The following is a 17,151-nucleotide window of genomic DNA, read 5'->3' as shown; positions in this document are numbered from 1 at the left end:
CCCTTGCATTTTTCCCCATGTTGTATTACTGCACTACTCTACTTTCCTTTGCAAATTTCCCCCCACGGAAAAAGTGTTCTGAATTGAAGTCAACGCATCAACATGATGCCTTTAATTTATTGTTTTATTGTCTAGAAAGCACTTTGTGACTTTTGCTGCTCTGCATCCAAAGTACAGTATATTAATGCTGTGAAGGAGATTCAAACAGTCATAGTTTTATTAGCTACAGAACATCAGGTTAACCTTGAACTGTTAGTATTTTATGAGCAGTCTGTTGAAATGCTATTTGCACAATGATTCAATTTACACAATAATGTCCATTCCAGTTTTTCTTCCAAAATAAAGGTAAGATTTATTTTTTAAACAGTATAAAGCATCTGGTACAGTCATCTAGCACTCAAACTCACTTTCTAAGTGCTTGTAGAAAAGTGCACACCAACATTTGAGGAAGAAAGTATTTTCAAACTAGGATTAATATCTGATGTTAGCATGGACATAGATTTGATAGAGGAAAAATTAAACTAATCCATAATTATTCCAAACTTTGTTAAATTCAAACTGACCTTTCTGAATGCAAAGAATGCAGTGACGAATATCTAGCATTTGTGAGGCAACACTCTGCCACTTAAACATGTAGTGTTGTCCTTTTGGGCTCATTGAATGACAACCACCTGAAACCTTCACTCAAACTTGATTCCCTGGGCCAGAGGAAGATCTTTGCTGTAGTTTATCGTGCACGTTGAACGCCTCATGTACTGCTTCCATGAGTCACTGCCAGACTCTCTTCCGCCTCCTGTGTGTTTCTCTCCACCAAAGGCTCCTCCGATCTCAGCTCCGCTTGTAGGAATGTTGACATTCACAATACCGCAGTCGGATCCTTTGGGCCCCAGCCAGCGGAAAACTCTGCCCATATCTTTGGTAAAGATGCTGCTGGACAGGCCCTGCTGGACCTCGTTGTTCCAGGCAAACGCCTCCTCTTCTGTCTTGAACTTGAGGACGTACAGTATGGGGACAAAGGTTTCGGTGTGGACAATAGGAGCATCGTGAGCCAGCCCCGTGATGATGGTGGGCTCCACGTAGTTTCCAGGCCGGTCCATCACTTTTCCTCCGCAGACAAGAGTTCCGCCCTGCTGCTTGGCCTGCTCTATAGCTGCCAGATACTGATCCACGGCTTGTTTGGTGTGCAGAGGTCCATAAAGGGTGGTGGGATCCCAGGGGTCTCCGATACGAACTTGTTTGTAGGCCTTGGCGACCCTCTCAACCACTGTGTCGTGAAGACTTTCGTGCAGCATCAACCTCCTGGTGGTGGTGCAGCGCTGGCCAGCGGTTCCCACGGATGCAAAGACAGCGGAAGGCACCACAAGACTCAGGTCTGCATCCTCGAACACGATGATGGCATTGTTCCCACCGAGCTCCAGCAGCTTACGGCCAAACCTTTCTTGCACCATCATGGCCACCATCTTGCCTACATGGGTGCTGCCAGTAAACGACAGCAGATCCACTCGCTCGTCTTTCGCCATGGCTGTGCCGATATCAGCGCCTCCGCAGGTCATGGCACAGATAGCGCCGGGCAGGTTGTTGTGCTCCAGCACCTCAGCCACAATCTTGGTAACTGCAACACTTGTGAGGGGCGTGGTTGGAGCTCCTTTCCAGAGGCAGACGTTGCCACAGGTCAGAGCGATGGCATTGTTCCAGCCGTAGACAGCCACGGGGAAGTTAAAGGCAGTGATGATGCCGACAAGACCAACTGGGTTCCACTGTTCGATGAGGGCGTGGCCGGGTCTTTCCGAAGGCAACATGGGCCCGCCGATCATTCTAGACAGACCAACAGCATAATCACAGACGTCGACGTATTCTTGAACCTCTCCCACTCCCTCAACATAGATCTTGCCCATTTCTAGAGACACCAGACTCCCCAGGACGTTAATCTTCTTTCTGAGTGCATCTCCAATCTGCCTCACAATCTCCCCTCTTTTGGGAGCTGGAATATCTGCCCACATCTTCCAAGCCTCCCTCGTCTTCTGGACAGTTTCTTCATACTCTGCCATGGTTGCCTGGGTTACTCTGGCAATTGGCTCATTATTGGCGGGGCAGTATGAAGTGATTACCTCCCCGCTGCCTCCCCAGCTCCCGTTGTAAACGCCAGGGTTGTCCTCAGACAGGCCCAACTCTTTTAGCCAGGAGTATTTGGGCTGGTTGATGAGGAGACCCGACATGGCTGCTGACTGTTGGCAGTGGACAGATGCAAATTTATTTCTTAAGAGAAGCCTGCTGTGCCGGGCAAAGGTCAGGGTCAGGCAGCGCTGCATGGGTGCTGGAAGAAAACAAAGTTAAAAATTAATTTTACAAGTTTAAAAATGTTTCGAAGAACATCTATAAATGATTGTTGATAGAACAATCTCACCACAACGTTCAGATGAGCTTGTTCTGTCTCTGTCTGCAACTAATTCAGGGTTTCACAATTTTAATTCTAAATCTAAAATAGATGAAATTTAGGTTTCAATTTCAATTGTCAAAATCAAAAGCAGGATCAGTCAGTGCTGGAAAAAAAAAAAAGTTTAAGTTGAATTGACTTGTGTAGTGTGACCTTAATCAAGTTGTGACACCACTACATCTAATGATCAATTTATTAATTGATTAATCTGTTTGTAATATTTTAAGATATATAGAGAGCAATAGTTTGGTCAATAAAATTCAAGTTTACAATAATACAATCCAGAGAAAAGCTGCAAATTCTCACCTTTGAAAGCCCTGAATCTGATAAGTTTTTCACATTTTCCTTGACTTAATTACTCAATTATCCAAATAACATCGTATTAATTTCAACTAATCAATTACTTGACAATTCATTTCAGCTCCTGTTCCGTCAACTGCTGTTTCCAAGGTCAAAAGTAAACGTTCAATTTCTAAATGAATAAATAACTAGGTGGAAAAAAAGTTTTGTCAGCTGTATTGTAGTCGAACACAGGATGCAGTGAACATGTGCTACAGGGAATGTGGACAGTCAACAGGTGCTGACCAGAGACTGTTAGTATAAAAATAGGTGCTTTTTGTTACAGCTCTTTCTCTATGAATGCATACATTAACATACAACAAATATTAGTGTAAGACATTCTTATTAAAGAGTGAAATTATTAGTTAGTTATTAGATCAATCAATTAGCTGGCTGACACAAAATTAGTCTGCAACACTTTTGATAATCAGTTATGCATTTGTCATTTTATTGCACCAAAAATCTATTGGTTCCAACTTGTGAAGTGAATATTTTATGTTATTTGTAGTCTTCTTCAATATGAACCTAAATTTATTTGGATTTTGTACTGCTGGTGATAGTAAACAAGTCATTTCAAGAGGTCACCTTGGGCTCTAATCATTATTTTCTGATATTTAATAGACCAATGGTGAAAATGCATGATATTCTCATAGATAAATTCATATGAAAATAACTAACAGAAGAAATTCAATATAACAGAATCAATGAATATGTATTAAGACTGAGAATGGATATAACTAATAATTGTGTGTGTATTATTTTGAGTTGTGGCACTTAATTCAAAATAGTCTATGCTGCCTTACAAAGCCAAAGTGCAGTAACTATGCAAAAAATTAAAGTAATGTCTCCAAAGTGTGTTTATTGTCCCGATAAATGAATATTTGACACACTGGCGATGGATTATGGTTTACTAGTTTGCCATTTAATAATTACTATCCAAATCAATCATAACATCCATACTTTCAGACCCAGAATAAAGCAGAAATCATGTTATTAATGGTTTCGAAGTTACTGCACTTAGACTTTGTAGGGCAGTCTGGGTTATATAATCATAGCTCTTCTTCAGACTCAAGTTAGTTACTCAACCATACCCAACATATGCGCATGCGCAATTAGCCTAAAAAGACAACCACGAGACTGTGGAAACCACGAAATTTGAACTTATTTGTGACATAAAAATAAGACAGTTAACGCAGACAATAGCACTGAATATAAACCAGGACGGTAATTTCAGGTTAGTATTTTTAAAGTCCCAAATTCCGTATACGTCAGTGTTGCTACTTTTGCAGCGTGAAGTGACATGGTCGCCGAGATCAACGTCAATCTTGTTGAGTCTAAACGACCGTGACTCAAGGTCCTGCGGTTAACACTGACCGCCAGCACCGTGCCGTTAGAAGCCTGCACTTGCTACACTTTCTGCACATCACTTTTTAATGATTACAAGTTAGTTCATGCTACTTATGTATCAGTTTTCACTCACGTTGATATAAAGTACGGTGGGCCACGTCCACTCCTGAGCATGGAAGTATGTGCAGTCCGTCACGGCTGAACAAGGCTAAAGAAAAGAGGCTGGGACACCCAAAGCCTGGTTAGGCCCCTTTCAATTCGGCATTTCAAACTAAATCAGAGAGATTCACTTTAAAATTTGCATTGTATTTACTATTGTAACAAATTAATTTCTAGGTTTGGTGATGCGGATGAAATGTGCAATTTTTGTAGAGATGAGCCAGGAACAAATTTAAATTTTTTTTTGTATTATCCCATTGTCATCTGTTTTTTGTGGAGGGACATGGAAAACTTTGTCTACAACGAAAGTAAACAAACAAAATGTGATCATGATGACAAATCAATTTGCTTCATAATAAACCTCAGGATTCTGACAGGAAAATTCCACATCCACAAGAAGAAATCCCTAACTAGAAGAGTTTAATGTTTATATAAAAACCTTGTCATTGATGCTAAAAATGAAAAGTGAACGCACACTATTATACTTGAACTCATTTTCACTTACGCCAGAATAAGATTACCTTATAATAATTTTGATATAGTTTTACTTTATTTTATTTATATATAAATATCTATATATTTTATTCCTCAATGCCGTCCCTTTATCTGTCTATGTCTGTTTTAATGAACATTCTGAGTGTGTTTGAACACTGTGATTGTCTGTACTTTTTCAATTGTGAAATAAAGATTTTCATTAAAAAGGAGCCTTTTTTTCTATGTCCATGCATGGGACCAAAAAAACCTGAGCTTTGGGGTATGACACAAGCGCAATGGCCCTGGAGCTGCGCTGTCGGAGGGTAACACCAGGTGGCGCTAGAAAAAGAGTGATGGTTTCCGCTCAGGTGCTGTTTCGGTATTTATTTATTTTTTTACATCTTTATTAATAACACAAATAAAGTTATGTACAGAGACACAATCAGTGTTGTACAAATTAAGTATGATAACCTTCCAGAACAAGGTCACAACTCTTAAATATAATACTTTGTAAGTAATGTAAAATGTTCTATGATAGGAAGCCTGGGACCAGACGTTACTGCGCATGTGTAATACCCATAGTAATGCTCAAAGCGCAGACATTTTTTTGGAGTCCAAGCCTTCTTCCTTTAGCCTTGCCGCTGTAACGGAAGTCCTGACGCTGTGCTGCGCTCTGATTGGACGGTCGCACCGACGCAGTGTGGCGCCTGCTTTGTTACATTGATCCATGCTAACACATTCCCTTTGTTGTGATTGACCGTTTAGCAGTTGTGATCTTGCTATTAAAGACATTTGCTGTTGAGATAATCTAAAAGGATGAGTGGCGGAGTGTATGGAGGCGGTGAGTTTGTCTCGTGGTTAAAATAAAACCAAACTGTTGTCCACGTTGTGCCTGTTCTGTAGCTTTAGCCAGCCATGTAGTTAGCTCGCTATGCTAGCCGTGCTAACGTTTAGCTCGCGGTAGACTGAAGCTACATCCTTGCTAACATCTTTAATCGGCTCTCGTTTAAGAATATGTGAGTTTGTTAAAAATTGAAGCGCGTCGTCTTATGGCTTAAGCAGTTTTTTCACGCAACGGTCATGTAACCGTGGTAACGCCTAAGCTAGCTAGCAAGGAAATGAATGGAAGTGGGTTTGCCGAACACATCCAGTGCCGTTTGTCTAATGTCACCGTTAAATACAGCTTTCTAAGAACTGGAGAAGATACATGTACCAATGTGCCTTAGCTTTCTTCACAGGTGTTTTTTTCTAATGAAGAAAGATGAACTTCTTTATTGAGTGGATCTGCTGTTCTGAGTACTTTAATATGTCCTTACTAATTTCTATTAAATTTTATTTACAGTGCCAAATCATAACACAAGTTTTCTCAAAATACTTTACATATAGAGTAGGTCTGGACCACACTCTATGACTTATTAATGATTTAAAGAGACCCAACAATTCCTCCATGAGCAGCAACAAGTCGCAATATCTTGATGATAATATTAATAATGTATCTATGTACAGTTTATTCAGCAATCTCGTGCACTCAGTGGCAACGAAAACCTTTCCTTTGACAGGCAGGAACGTTGAATAGACCCAGCGCTATGGAAGCAAGACAGACAGACAGACAGACATTCCCACCCACCCACCCAGGGACGCAAACAACCACAGAATTAACATCAACTGTAGTAATATCTATAATAGGCTGTCGTCAATTGTAATCCTATTTAATGTTATGTCCTAGAATTAGATTGAGCAACAGGATCATTTGTGTTGGCTATAAGTAGCTTTGTTACAACATGATAACATTTTAACATACTCACATTATGTTGCTGAAAGAGCCTCTGTAGAGAGTTGTTGAAGGTTAAGATGAATGGATCTTTCCAGTGAAACTGTACAACATCCAACTTGAAACATTAAAGGGTATGCCATATAAAGTTTCAGCCGAAGAGCCTGTTATCGTCGAATAGCTTCAATATCAGGTTCACTACTCTTTGATTCATTTAACTGCCTGTTTCTCATCTAACTTACTAATTTGACTAATTATTTCAGCACTACAAGTTATCTTTCAGTCTCAGACTGATATTAACCATTTAGGCTGATCAGTAAGAATATGGATTTAAAACAGGTTGATAATAATAATAATACATTTTCTTTATATAGCATTTTAAAGGACAATCAAAGGCTCTTAACATAAAACAAAGACAGTAAAAGCAATAAAGTGTGCTAAACTATATCCAACAGTACATCTAGAACAATGAGAAAACTTGTATTGACATACTTCACGTTGTTCTTACAAAAATGGCATGATCATCTTATTCTGTCCCTAGCTTTTTATTTATTGTAAAGTGGCCATGGCATACTCTTAGAAAAGATCATAAAAATGGTAGTGCCACACTCTTAAGTTATTTACAACAATGATACTGGAGGAATACCAGGCAAACTTTCTCAAGCTCACATCATCAAGTGGCAGAATGGGGATGTTTTTGACATTTGGCGCGGTGGTGTTCAATGTGGGAATGTGTTTTAAGATCTTAATGAGTTTGACTTGATTTTTTAAAGTACGTACAGTATCTGCTGAGGAAGTAAACATAACTGAATTTTCTCTCAGGTGGATACTTTTTTTCTTTACAGTTTAAATCAAATTCTTTGCACTTGTCTCATTTGTGCAGATGAGGTGGGAGCTTTAGTGTTCGACATTGGCTCATACACTGTAAGAGCTGGCTACGCAGGAGAAGACTGTCCCAAGGTAAGTGGATCACTCAAATGACCTCATTAACTATGTGTCTTTTCTTCCTCTGCATCCTCATCTTCCCTCCAGGGGTTCGCCAATGTCAAGAAATGAGGGCTGTCACCCTGGAGACAGACGGCATAAATTGAGATCAGATCATTCTGGAGTACTTGCTATGTTCTGGTTTATCTGTGTTTAAGGTGGATATCTTGATTGTGTAAATATCCGTTTGGTAAAATAAATGTCAGAGATGACAAATGGTCCCAGCACTAATCTTTGTAATATTGCCCATTTGCAAAATAGTATACCACAGAATTGTATTACCTGGTTATCATCGGTTATGAGAATACGTTGGGTTTTAAACTATTTGCCTTTAAAAAGCTAAACCTCACCACATGATCGCTCTATCCTTCCACTTATATCCATCCATCCATTCATCCATCCATTCATCTTCAACCCCTTGTCCCTATCAGGGTCACACCTACAGGCAATTTAGAGTAATCAATGAACCTAACACATGCATGTCTTTGAACTGTGGGAGGAAGCCGGAGAACACTGAGAAACCCACGCAAACACGGGGAGAACATGTAAACTCCACACAGAAAGGCCTCAGCCCGGACTCTTCCACCTCTCGTGCTTTCCCTTTCAGCCATGTGAATTGTAGGATTCAAACCAAGATAATGTGTTATGATGACGGATGATTCATTTCAAAACTAAATAAAGTCAAAAAAAATATCACTTAAGTCAATCACAGGTTTCTAGAGCCCAAGTTGAGATGTTTAAATGTCTTGTTTTGTCAACCAGCATTTTTTTCTGGAATAACGACTATTGATATAAATCAATAACCAAAATAGTCAATTAATTTTCTCTCGACATTCAAAATGCTAATTGATTCAGCTTTAATTGTAATCTTTGGTTTTTCCCGAGCTCCAGAAATAGGACTTCTTTTACAGAACAGATTTCATTCATTCAATTCAATTATACCTTATAACTCTGGTGCTGACAACTTGCTGCACACGAGATAATGAATAGTTCAATAGAAAGACAGTAAAACAGAAATCAATAGAGAAAAAGAAAATCAACAACAATCCACGTTAACAAGTGCAAAGCAATGAGGGCCACAGGCCACATAACTTGCATATTACACGAACATAACACTGTGGCGTTATTGCAAAACCCATACGGCCTCAAGAAGCATTATTATTCAAACTTTTGATTGATCGATTTGACATGGTCACAGGGGGAAAAGTACATGTGAAAAAAATAATAAAATAAACGAAGAATGAATTTCATTCAGCTACTTCAGTTTCAGGATCCTGGTGTTGTGCGTGCGGACTCACTGGCACACTGCCATGGCTCACCTGTGCTTTTCCTACAAAAAAGTAAACAGATGTAAGAAAAGTAGGTCTGTCCTCTCTTAGTCTGAGTCATTTTTTTCATGTCATTTCTTTCCAAGAAATATCCCGGTGAAAACTAGATATAAAGTGTTACTTTTGGAAGTTTTTTTTTATGGAGAAACTCAGATCTGATGATTAAATCAACTGAGTAGTTGACAGAATTGTAGGAGTGTTAGTTTGAGGATTTCTTTAATCGAGGACAGCCGTAAAAGAAGCCTGTGGAATGACTTAAGTCCGACATTGTTTATGCAAGATGAATTAGTCAGTACAAGCTCATCATTACAGAGTGAGATCAGGTACTTTTGAACATTTCAAAACAGTCGTACTCTTTGTCTTTTATTAATCAGCAGAGCATTGCCTCACCTTCAGTTTCACAAATATGGGAATGCGTCTTGACCTGTATTGTGGCCCGTTTTGTCTTGGCTCGGCTCAGGCGGACTTCCCCACAGTGATAGGTGTCACCCTTGACCGAGAGGATGGCAGCACACCCATGGAGACGGATGGCGAGAAGACAAAGCAGAGTGGCACCAACTACTTCATTGACACCAACCAGCTGAGGGTACCCAGGGAGAGCATGGAGGTCATGTCTCCGCTCAAGAATGGCATGAGTGAGTGTTGGCTCATTTTTTTTTGTCATGCATTAAAATCCAGAGAACATTTCGTGACCAGGCTGTTTCAGAAATGTTCTACTGTTTGTGCAATGCTGAGACATAATAGCATTTACAACCCATATGAACATACACATTAGTCGTGTGTAATTGCATGACCCGGTTTTTGTTATCGTCTGTGACGTAAACTCAGCTATGAATATTTATAATCCAGTAAATCCAGTGCTTAGTTCATATCCATAATAAGACTCTTTTGGTCTGACGTACAGATGACTACTGTTCATCATGAATATTAATGAGATTATTTGAAGACCAAGGCAACTCATTATCACGAGCCCTGCAGTCTAGTGTCCCCTTGGTGGAAGGCAAACCCCTCTGCGCCTCGTTTTGTCTTGTCTATATTGTGGATGTGTAGGACATTCAAAGCCAGATGTGGGCCACATGTCCATGAACTGAAGCAATTATAATTAAAAAAAAAAAAAATTACCCCTGGTCCCTGTTTTCTATCATTTTTATGTTGTTTTTCTAAGAATCTGTTTAAGTTATCTAGCTAAACTATATTATGTTTCTCAATTCTCAATTGCAACAGCTGATGATTTTAATTACCAACTAATATTTGGATGATTCGTTTGATCAGTTAATTATTCGTTTAGTCTATAAAATGTAAAAAAGTGAAAAAATACTCATTAGTCCATGGTGCGGTTTTCCTTTTTCTTGTTTTTAATACCCTTTGAATCATTTTGTCCGTACATTTACTTTGTCGTCATGACAAGCATAGTTTATAAATCCAATAAAATGATTTTAAGTGAAAGAAAACGAAACAACGGTACAGTTTTCAAATAACTTCAATCTAAATAACTTACATTTGCAATGACATTGAAAGCCTTGCATTGGTTAAGCTGGATCCAGTGAATACTGCCCTTTTTCCTGATATATGATTTAAACATTAATCAGTTATCAAAATTATTGTAAATTAATTTCTTTTCTACTGACCGATCAGCTAATTGTCTAATCACTTCTGCTCCCTCAAAGCTTTTAAAGCTAGAATTCTTTGCTGCGAATGCTACATTTTGCTCTTGTGTTTGATTTCTGTCACCTCAGGAGTATCGCAGACAGCAGATATGCGCCCCGGTGCACTGACCTAGCTGATAATGCTCATCAGAATCTGGTCCAGTGGAGTTTGGCTGTGAGGCTATTTAGAGACGAGTTTGACACCAATCTTAATTGCAGCAGAACAGCAGCGTGGGACCTCAGGCTCCCTCAGGGGGTTGACCTGGAACATTGGTGCCTGATGCTCAAATTATTATCTAAAAAAGCTCATTATCACTCTATTTTCTCCACCATCTGACCCAGTGACGACGATGATGAAAGAAACACGTTTTTTTTGTTCTTTTTTGTTCTTTTTGTATATATTTTTTTTAGGTCTGCAGCCATAAATAAAGTAAAGACACACCTTGAGCAGCTGTTATGTGCTCAAAGTGTGTCTTTGTTTGTGTTCAGAACTTCCACATGTGTAAAGTAAACGTTTGAATTGAAACACCCATATTTGTTATTTACGTTTATTTATTATTTCCCAAAACTACATGTGGAATTTGAACAAGTTTGACTACCTCATGTTTAGCGCAGATGATTGTTTGTCCCTGTTTTCAACTATTAAACAGCCACAAATAGTATGTCAGCAGTAATCTGACAGTGATTTTGACACTTAACAAACCCTGTCCTCGTCTTCTGTTCTGTCCCTTTTACAGTTGAGGACTGGGACAGTTTCCAGGCCATTTTGGATCACACCTACAAGATGCACTTCAAGTCTGAACCCAGCCTGCATCCAGTGCTTATGTCAGAAGCATCGGTGAGTGAGCATTTGTACAAGCTGGAGTCTGAACAACGCTGACTACTTGAGTGTACCATGGCCAAACGATGTTCCTATTGTGTGATGTGAACTGCTGGCAGATTTTAAGTCCTGTTCTGTCTTAAAATAGTACCAATAGTAGCTGGTGACCGTTGTGAGATGCTTTGTTTTAGCGGAAATCCGCGTATTTGAAGTGGAGTGAAGAGGTTTTTTTTTCTGCACTGGTCCTCATCACCTCATGGAGAAACATGTTGTGCTGACAATACTCTGTTGGTAAGGAGCCCATTTTTCTGTTTTGTGTCCGCAGTGGAACACACGAGCGAAACGAGAGAAACTAACAGAGCTGATGTTTGAACATTACAACATTCCTGCCTTCTTCCTCTGCAAATCGGCTGTGCTTTCTGCGTATCCTTTTACTGTTTCCCTTACTCCACAAGAGGATGGGAGGCGGAGCTAATATGAGTCATTTAATTTTCCCTTTTACTGTTTGAGAGTGGTCTCTTATGAAAAGTCTCTTTGAACGAATACTGTGTGTGTTACACGGCCTTTACTCTGAGTGTCTAAGCTTTGCCAACGGGCGATCTACGGGCCTGGTCCTGGACAGCGGAGCCACACACACCACAGCAATTCCAGTGCACGATGGCTACGTCCTGCAGCAAGGTGACCAAAGATTATAAATCATTCATCATACGTTGATGATCTACCTGCAGATTTCACTTGGTTTACATATAAACCAGGGAGTGGATTAATCAGCTAAGAGGAGTAATGTAAAATGTGTAATCCTTAATTGATGCATGTGTTCTCTTCTATGATTTATGTTGCCATCTGCTGGTTGGAGTAATCAAGCCACCTGTTTCCACAAATGTTAAGTTATTACAAGGTTCTGTTACAGTTATAAACTATTGTCAGACAAGAGTAATTTCCAGTGAGCCCTCACGTTTGTTAATCACTTAAAATCCCTCTGTGTAAATGGTACAATGGTAGCAGTTGAGGTGGAGCTGCAGTGAAACAAAAGGAGAGTGATTCAGGAAATTGTTAATTCATTAAAGGGCACATTAAGTTATTTATCAAGTTTGAACAGCTTGGGTTGCTGTATTATACGTTAACGTGTTATTTATTCTCTTTGACAGGCATCGTCAAATCACCGCTGGCTGGAGACTTCATGAGCATGCAGTGTAGGGAGCTTTTTCAAGAGTTAAATGTTGAAATAATTGCCCCTTACATGATTGCATCAAAGGTAAGAAAACATTATTTTAGAGAATCTTGATTCAGTGTTTTACAGGTGGAACTGTACATATAAAATAATCTAGTAGTTATATATCTGGCATGTATTGCTCCAGCCTGAAACCGGCTGTTGAATCTTTATGTTTTATTGCACATGTAAGTGGCACTGGGGTGTAAGACGGCTGAAGATGGCGTCTTACAAATACTCCTGAATGTACAAATGTGTATTTACTCTTGTAGTAAAGTTGTTTTGAATGTTATGATAAAAACATTCATATAGTGATGTAGTGAAAAGTTATCACTGTCGATTGACTTAAAATGTTGTTGATTAACTGGCTTTTTGGAAAAGCTAATGTTAAAGCATATTTATCTCTTTTTAAAGTAGGGTGATTTATAATGTTAGCTATAAAACCAGATTAATGAAAATTTGACGAGGGACATTTAACTCTTTACTGTGTGTTATTTGCCTACACAGTCTGTGTTGTCTTTCTTCATAACAGATTTAGTCAACCAGTTTTTATCATTACAGGATGGAGTGCGGGAGGGCTCACCGGCCAGCTGGAAGAAAAAGGAGAAACTACCCCAAGTCACCCGCTCATGGAACAACTACATGTGTAACGTAAGCAGCAAACTCTGACTCCTCTACATTTGTTGTATCTGTGCATTAATGGAGGAATTGTTGATTTTGGTCCTTATGTAGTGTTTTTTGTTGAATGTGTGCCAACTTGTCTTTTCTTAATGTTTGCAGTGTGTGATCCAGGATTTCCAGGCAGGTGTACTGCAGGTGTCAGACTCGCCATACGATGAACAGTAAGAGCGTTATTTGAAACTTATCATAAATATGTCAGTTGTGTGGACATTATCCTTTACTTTACAGTGTAATTCCAGTGTATTTGCATGTCATTGTCTTTTTTTAGCATGAAAATACATCAAATAAGCCATTGAGACATTTTTTTCATTGATCACCTATTAACAGAAAAATTCCTGAGAGTCGCTAACAGCCAGACATGGCCGAGCATTGAATCATCCAAAACTGCTTTTTTTAACTACTAATACTGCTCAAAATAACACCAAACCTCTGCAGTAGCATGACAACAATCCCTACACATAATGCGAAGCACCAACAACGTAGTTAGCGATGCCGGAGTTCACTGGAATTCAGTTCAATACTTTCCTCCTTGAACTGAACTCCTGTGCATTCGGTAATCGACTTGTATGTCCTCTCAATATGGACAGAGCCTTCTGCTAAGGCTTGTAGCATTGTAAAACGGACTTTTTTAATAAACTCTGGGTTCCCCTACTACGTTGTTGGTGGTTTGTTTTATGTTTAGGGATTGTTATCATGAAAAAGACCGTGGGATGCAAATATGCCAGAATTTCACTTAAGGCTCAGCTGCTTTAGAGGCTTGCATGCTAAAAATAAACAGCATCTCAAAGTTTAAATGTCAGTGCCATACCAAAATAACTAACTCACAGGTAACCCCCCCCCCCTCTCTTTTATCAGGGTTGCTGCACAGATGCCCACAGTGCACTATGAGCTACCCAACGGCTACAACTGTGACTTTGGTGCTGAGAGGCTGAAGATCCCAGAGGGGCTGTTCGACCCCTCTAATGCCAAGGTGTGCACTTTAACGTGAAGGTCACAGGGTGGCAAAAAAGCCAAACATACTGCTCTGTCACGAAAAGCTATTTATTAAAGTGCCCAAATGTGTTATTAGTTTTGTGAAAATGTAATTAAGTGTTGTTTGATCACTTCAGGGCCTGTCTGGAAACACCATGTTGGGAGTCGGCCACGTGGTGACGACCAGCGTGGGAATGTGTGACATCGACATCCGGCCGGTGCGTATCAACACGTTTTAAACATGGGTTCCACATTTTTTGGTGTCTGAAATATGTTTCCTGTTCTTTGAGGCCATAGGCTGTATGTGAAGATACACTACAGGTCTACACTTCCTTCCACTGTAGGAAAATGAATGCAAACTATCCCAGATATGGGCGCAGCCATCTTGTTTATTTGGAGCCAAAGTGCAGTCGGTGGAGCCGTGTTTTCGAAGTTCCGTCCATACGCCTGCCTGACCAATTGCGAGTCAGTCATGACATTTCACCCCGTCTTTATAGACCTTTTCAATGGCATTTCATTGCTAGACAACAGCCTGGGTTAACTTCCTGTCAGCTGATGTCAGTCACATATACTTCAACAAGGGAACTAGGGAACTAGGAAAAAAGGAACGCTCATGACATAAGTGGTGCCAAGCGGTAGGACTCTACATGTATTTGATTGTAATAAAGCATCTTTGAGCGCACACATGTTGGTTTATAGTGAGAAATGCCATTCCCGCTCCATTCCCTTCAATAGATCTGGCACAGTAATGACCGTTCCTTCTGCTGGTGAGACAAATGGGGCATGGCCAAAAAATATGTATATTACAATTTTATGGTGATTAATTAATTAATTGTCACTGTCTTCAGTGTTGCTTTAAAAACAAACTCTAATTTGCTGAACCTTTTGACTTTGTGTCTCAGGGTCTGTATGGCAGTGTGGTGGTGACGGGAGGAAACACGCTCATTCAGGGCTTCACAGACCGACTGAACAGAGAGCTCTCCCAGAAAACCCCCCCGGTGAGTTAATGCCACCACTTCCTCACACATTGTGATGAACATTAACATCTTAGACTGTAGTTGGTAAGTACATCACTAAAACAGAGTTTGCCATGTTTGTGTGTGATTTGCAGAGCATGAGGCTGAAGCTGATAGCCAACAACACTACAGTGGAGCGCCGGTTCAGTGCCTGGATAGGAGGCTCCATCCTGGCATCACTTGTAAGGACAGACAGCAGTTAAAACTGTGTTATAAGAACATGTTCTTAATCTTTATGAAGGTTTGTTTTGAGGAAAAACGACTCATGGGATTTAAAGCAACAACTGATGGGAATCGATAAGATTTTATTGATACCAGTGATTTTTGACTTTGTCTTGGGGAAAACAACACAGGTTTTGGAGTCAAGAAAACTGTTTTATTATCTGAGTCTGAACTCAGTGTAGATAAATGAGTGCATAATATAAGTTGTCTTAGTCAAAGAAAATATCTGCTAAGCCTCACATTACAGCTCTCAATGCATCTTTCTTAATGAAATGGAGCCATGCTTTGGACCGGTTCCTCCTCTCGGCCTTGACTCCCTGTTGCAGCATCGTAGACATAACTTTGACATCATTGCGCAACCACTCATCTTGTAGAGCACACGCCCCATGTATGCCGAGTCCTTGGCTGCGGCCCAGACTAGAATCCTACCCGGGGCAAAAAAGGCCAAATAATAATCTTAAAAAAAGAAAAGAAAAATATCCGGCATCAGTAAAAGGAATTAATAAGCTCAGAGGCATACGTACGGTTCAGATGGATTGGACCCTTTGGAACCATCTCGAGCAACAACTCCAGAACTGGTGGCCACTAACTAGCCAGTGAGGAGAAAAGTTGTCTGCAGCACCATGGCTTTCATATCCAAAGATTTAAAGGGAAAGTTTATTTTATATCTCTGTGGTATATTACAGAGATGGACTCATGTTTCGAGTGAGGGAAATCGCTTTTATGTTGTTTAAGAAAAATGAAAACCTTTTTTTCTGAAAATGTGCTTTTTTTAAAGATTTTATTTAAATTTGTCACCCTTATTACCTGTAATTTGATAAAGGTTGTATCAAAATGCATGAGATATTTTTTCACACATCCACTTTGCTTGAAAGATTTGTCTTTAGTTGTGTGTGTATTCCGGCCTCTCCTACTTCATTAAAACTCAACATGTTTTCTGTCTACCAGGGAACCTTCCAGCAGATGTGGATCTCCAAACAGGAGTACGAAGAGGGAGGAAAGCAGTGTGTAGACAGGAAATGCCCTTGATTTGATACCCAACTTTCTCCATCACTGTCTTTGCCACAAGCTCAACATCATGAGTCATTGACCTCTGACCCTGGACTCAGGAACACCCATGGATGATAGCTCTTTCAATTTAAAGATTTGTTTTTAAAAGAGTTTGTCCGTATGCCACCTGATTTGTGAAAATCAGACAAACATTTTCAAAGTAAACTGTCACTATGATGAGATGGGGTTTAAGTTCCTTTGTTAGTGCCATTACAGTTATTCTGTTGCCTTATCTTAGGATTGTTGGAGTTTTGTAGAAACCTTGCATCTTCAAAAAGCTTTTCTGGCATCGACAAAAGCTAGATCTTGTACCTGTTGTCCATCTGTTTGTTCACACTTGAGACAGTCTGACGTATTGTAAGGATAATTCAATTTCAGCATGTAGGTCCTTCAACAAGTTTTCGATCGCAAAGATGAAAAACACATGAGAATAAGTTTCTGCAGAATACTGACATGGTAAACATTTGGCTGATTTGGAGGAACAACCGTACAGTCTGGGGTGAATAATGTCTTCTGTTCATGAGACTTTTTTTCTTGAGACAAAGGCCAGTTACTTCTCGCCTCTGCTTATTGATGTCAACGCAAATAAATCTGTATTTAATTTCCACTTTGCTTGTCATTGGCTACATGGTCAAAAAATAAAGTCTGTTTTTGTTAAATAAGTGTGACAAAAGTGTAACAGCTGACTTTACTGTTTT

The 17,151-nt window shown here is 39.7% G+C and overlaps 2 protein-coding genes across 2 annotated transcripts; one reads left to right on the top strand and one right to left on the bottom strand.

Annotated features, from left to right (window-relative positions):
- Positions 1-312: 312 nt before the first annotated feature.
- Positions 313-4,313, bottom strand: aldh7a1 (aldehyde dehydrogenase 7 family, member A1). Its single transcript, XM_083939511.1, has 2 exons — positions 4,254-4,313; positions 313-2,314 (listed from the first exon to the last, which is right to left on the bottom strand). Exon 2 carries the CDS (start codon positions 2,307-2,309, stop codon positions 681-683), a length of 1,629 nt encoding a protein of 542 aa, XP_083795637.1. The 5' UTR covers positions 2,310-2,314; positions 4,254-4,313; the 3' UTR covers positions 313-680.
- A 1,148-nt stretch (positions 4,314-5,461) lies between these two features.
- Positions 5,462-17,071, top strand: actl6a (actin-like 6A). Its single transcript, XM_083911291.1, has 14 exons — positions 5,462-5,594; positions 7,408-7,484; positions 9,297-9,471; positions 11,220-11,320; positions 11,628-11,725; positions 11,886-11,980; positions 12,451-12,557; positions 13,074-13,163; positions 13,293-13,354; positions 14,049-14,163; positions 14,303-14,383; positions 15,068-15,163; positions 15,277-15,363; positions 16,352-17,071. The coding sequence occupies exons 1-14, from the start codon at positions 5,570-5,572 to the stop codon at positions 16,430-16,432; spliced, it is 1,290 nt and encodes a 429-aa protein (XP_083767417.1). The 5' UTR covers positions 5,462-5,569; the 3' UTR covers positions 16,433-17,071.
- The last annotated feature ends 80 nt before the right edge of the window (positions 17,072-17,151 follow it).

The sequence above is a fragment of the Echiichthys vipera genome, assembly GCF_963691815.1.
Source record: "Echiichthys vipera genome assembly, chromosome: 3".
Lineage (NCBI taxonomy): Eukaryota > Metazoa > Chordata > Actinopteri > Perciformes > Trachinidae > Echiichthys > Echiichthys vipera.
This window is presented reverse-complemented; position numbering and strand designations above follow the sequence as displayed.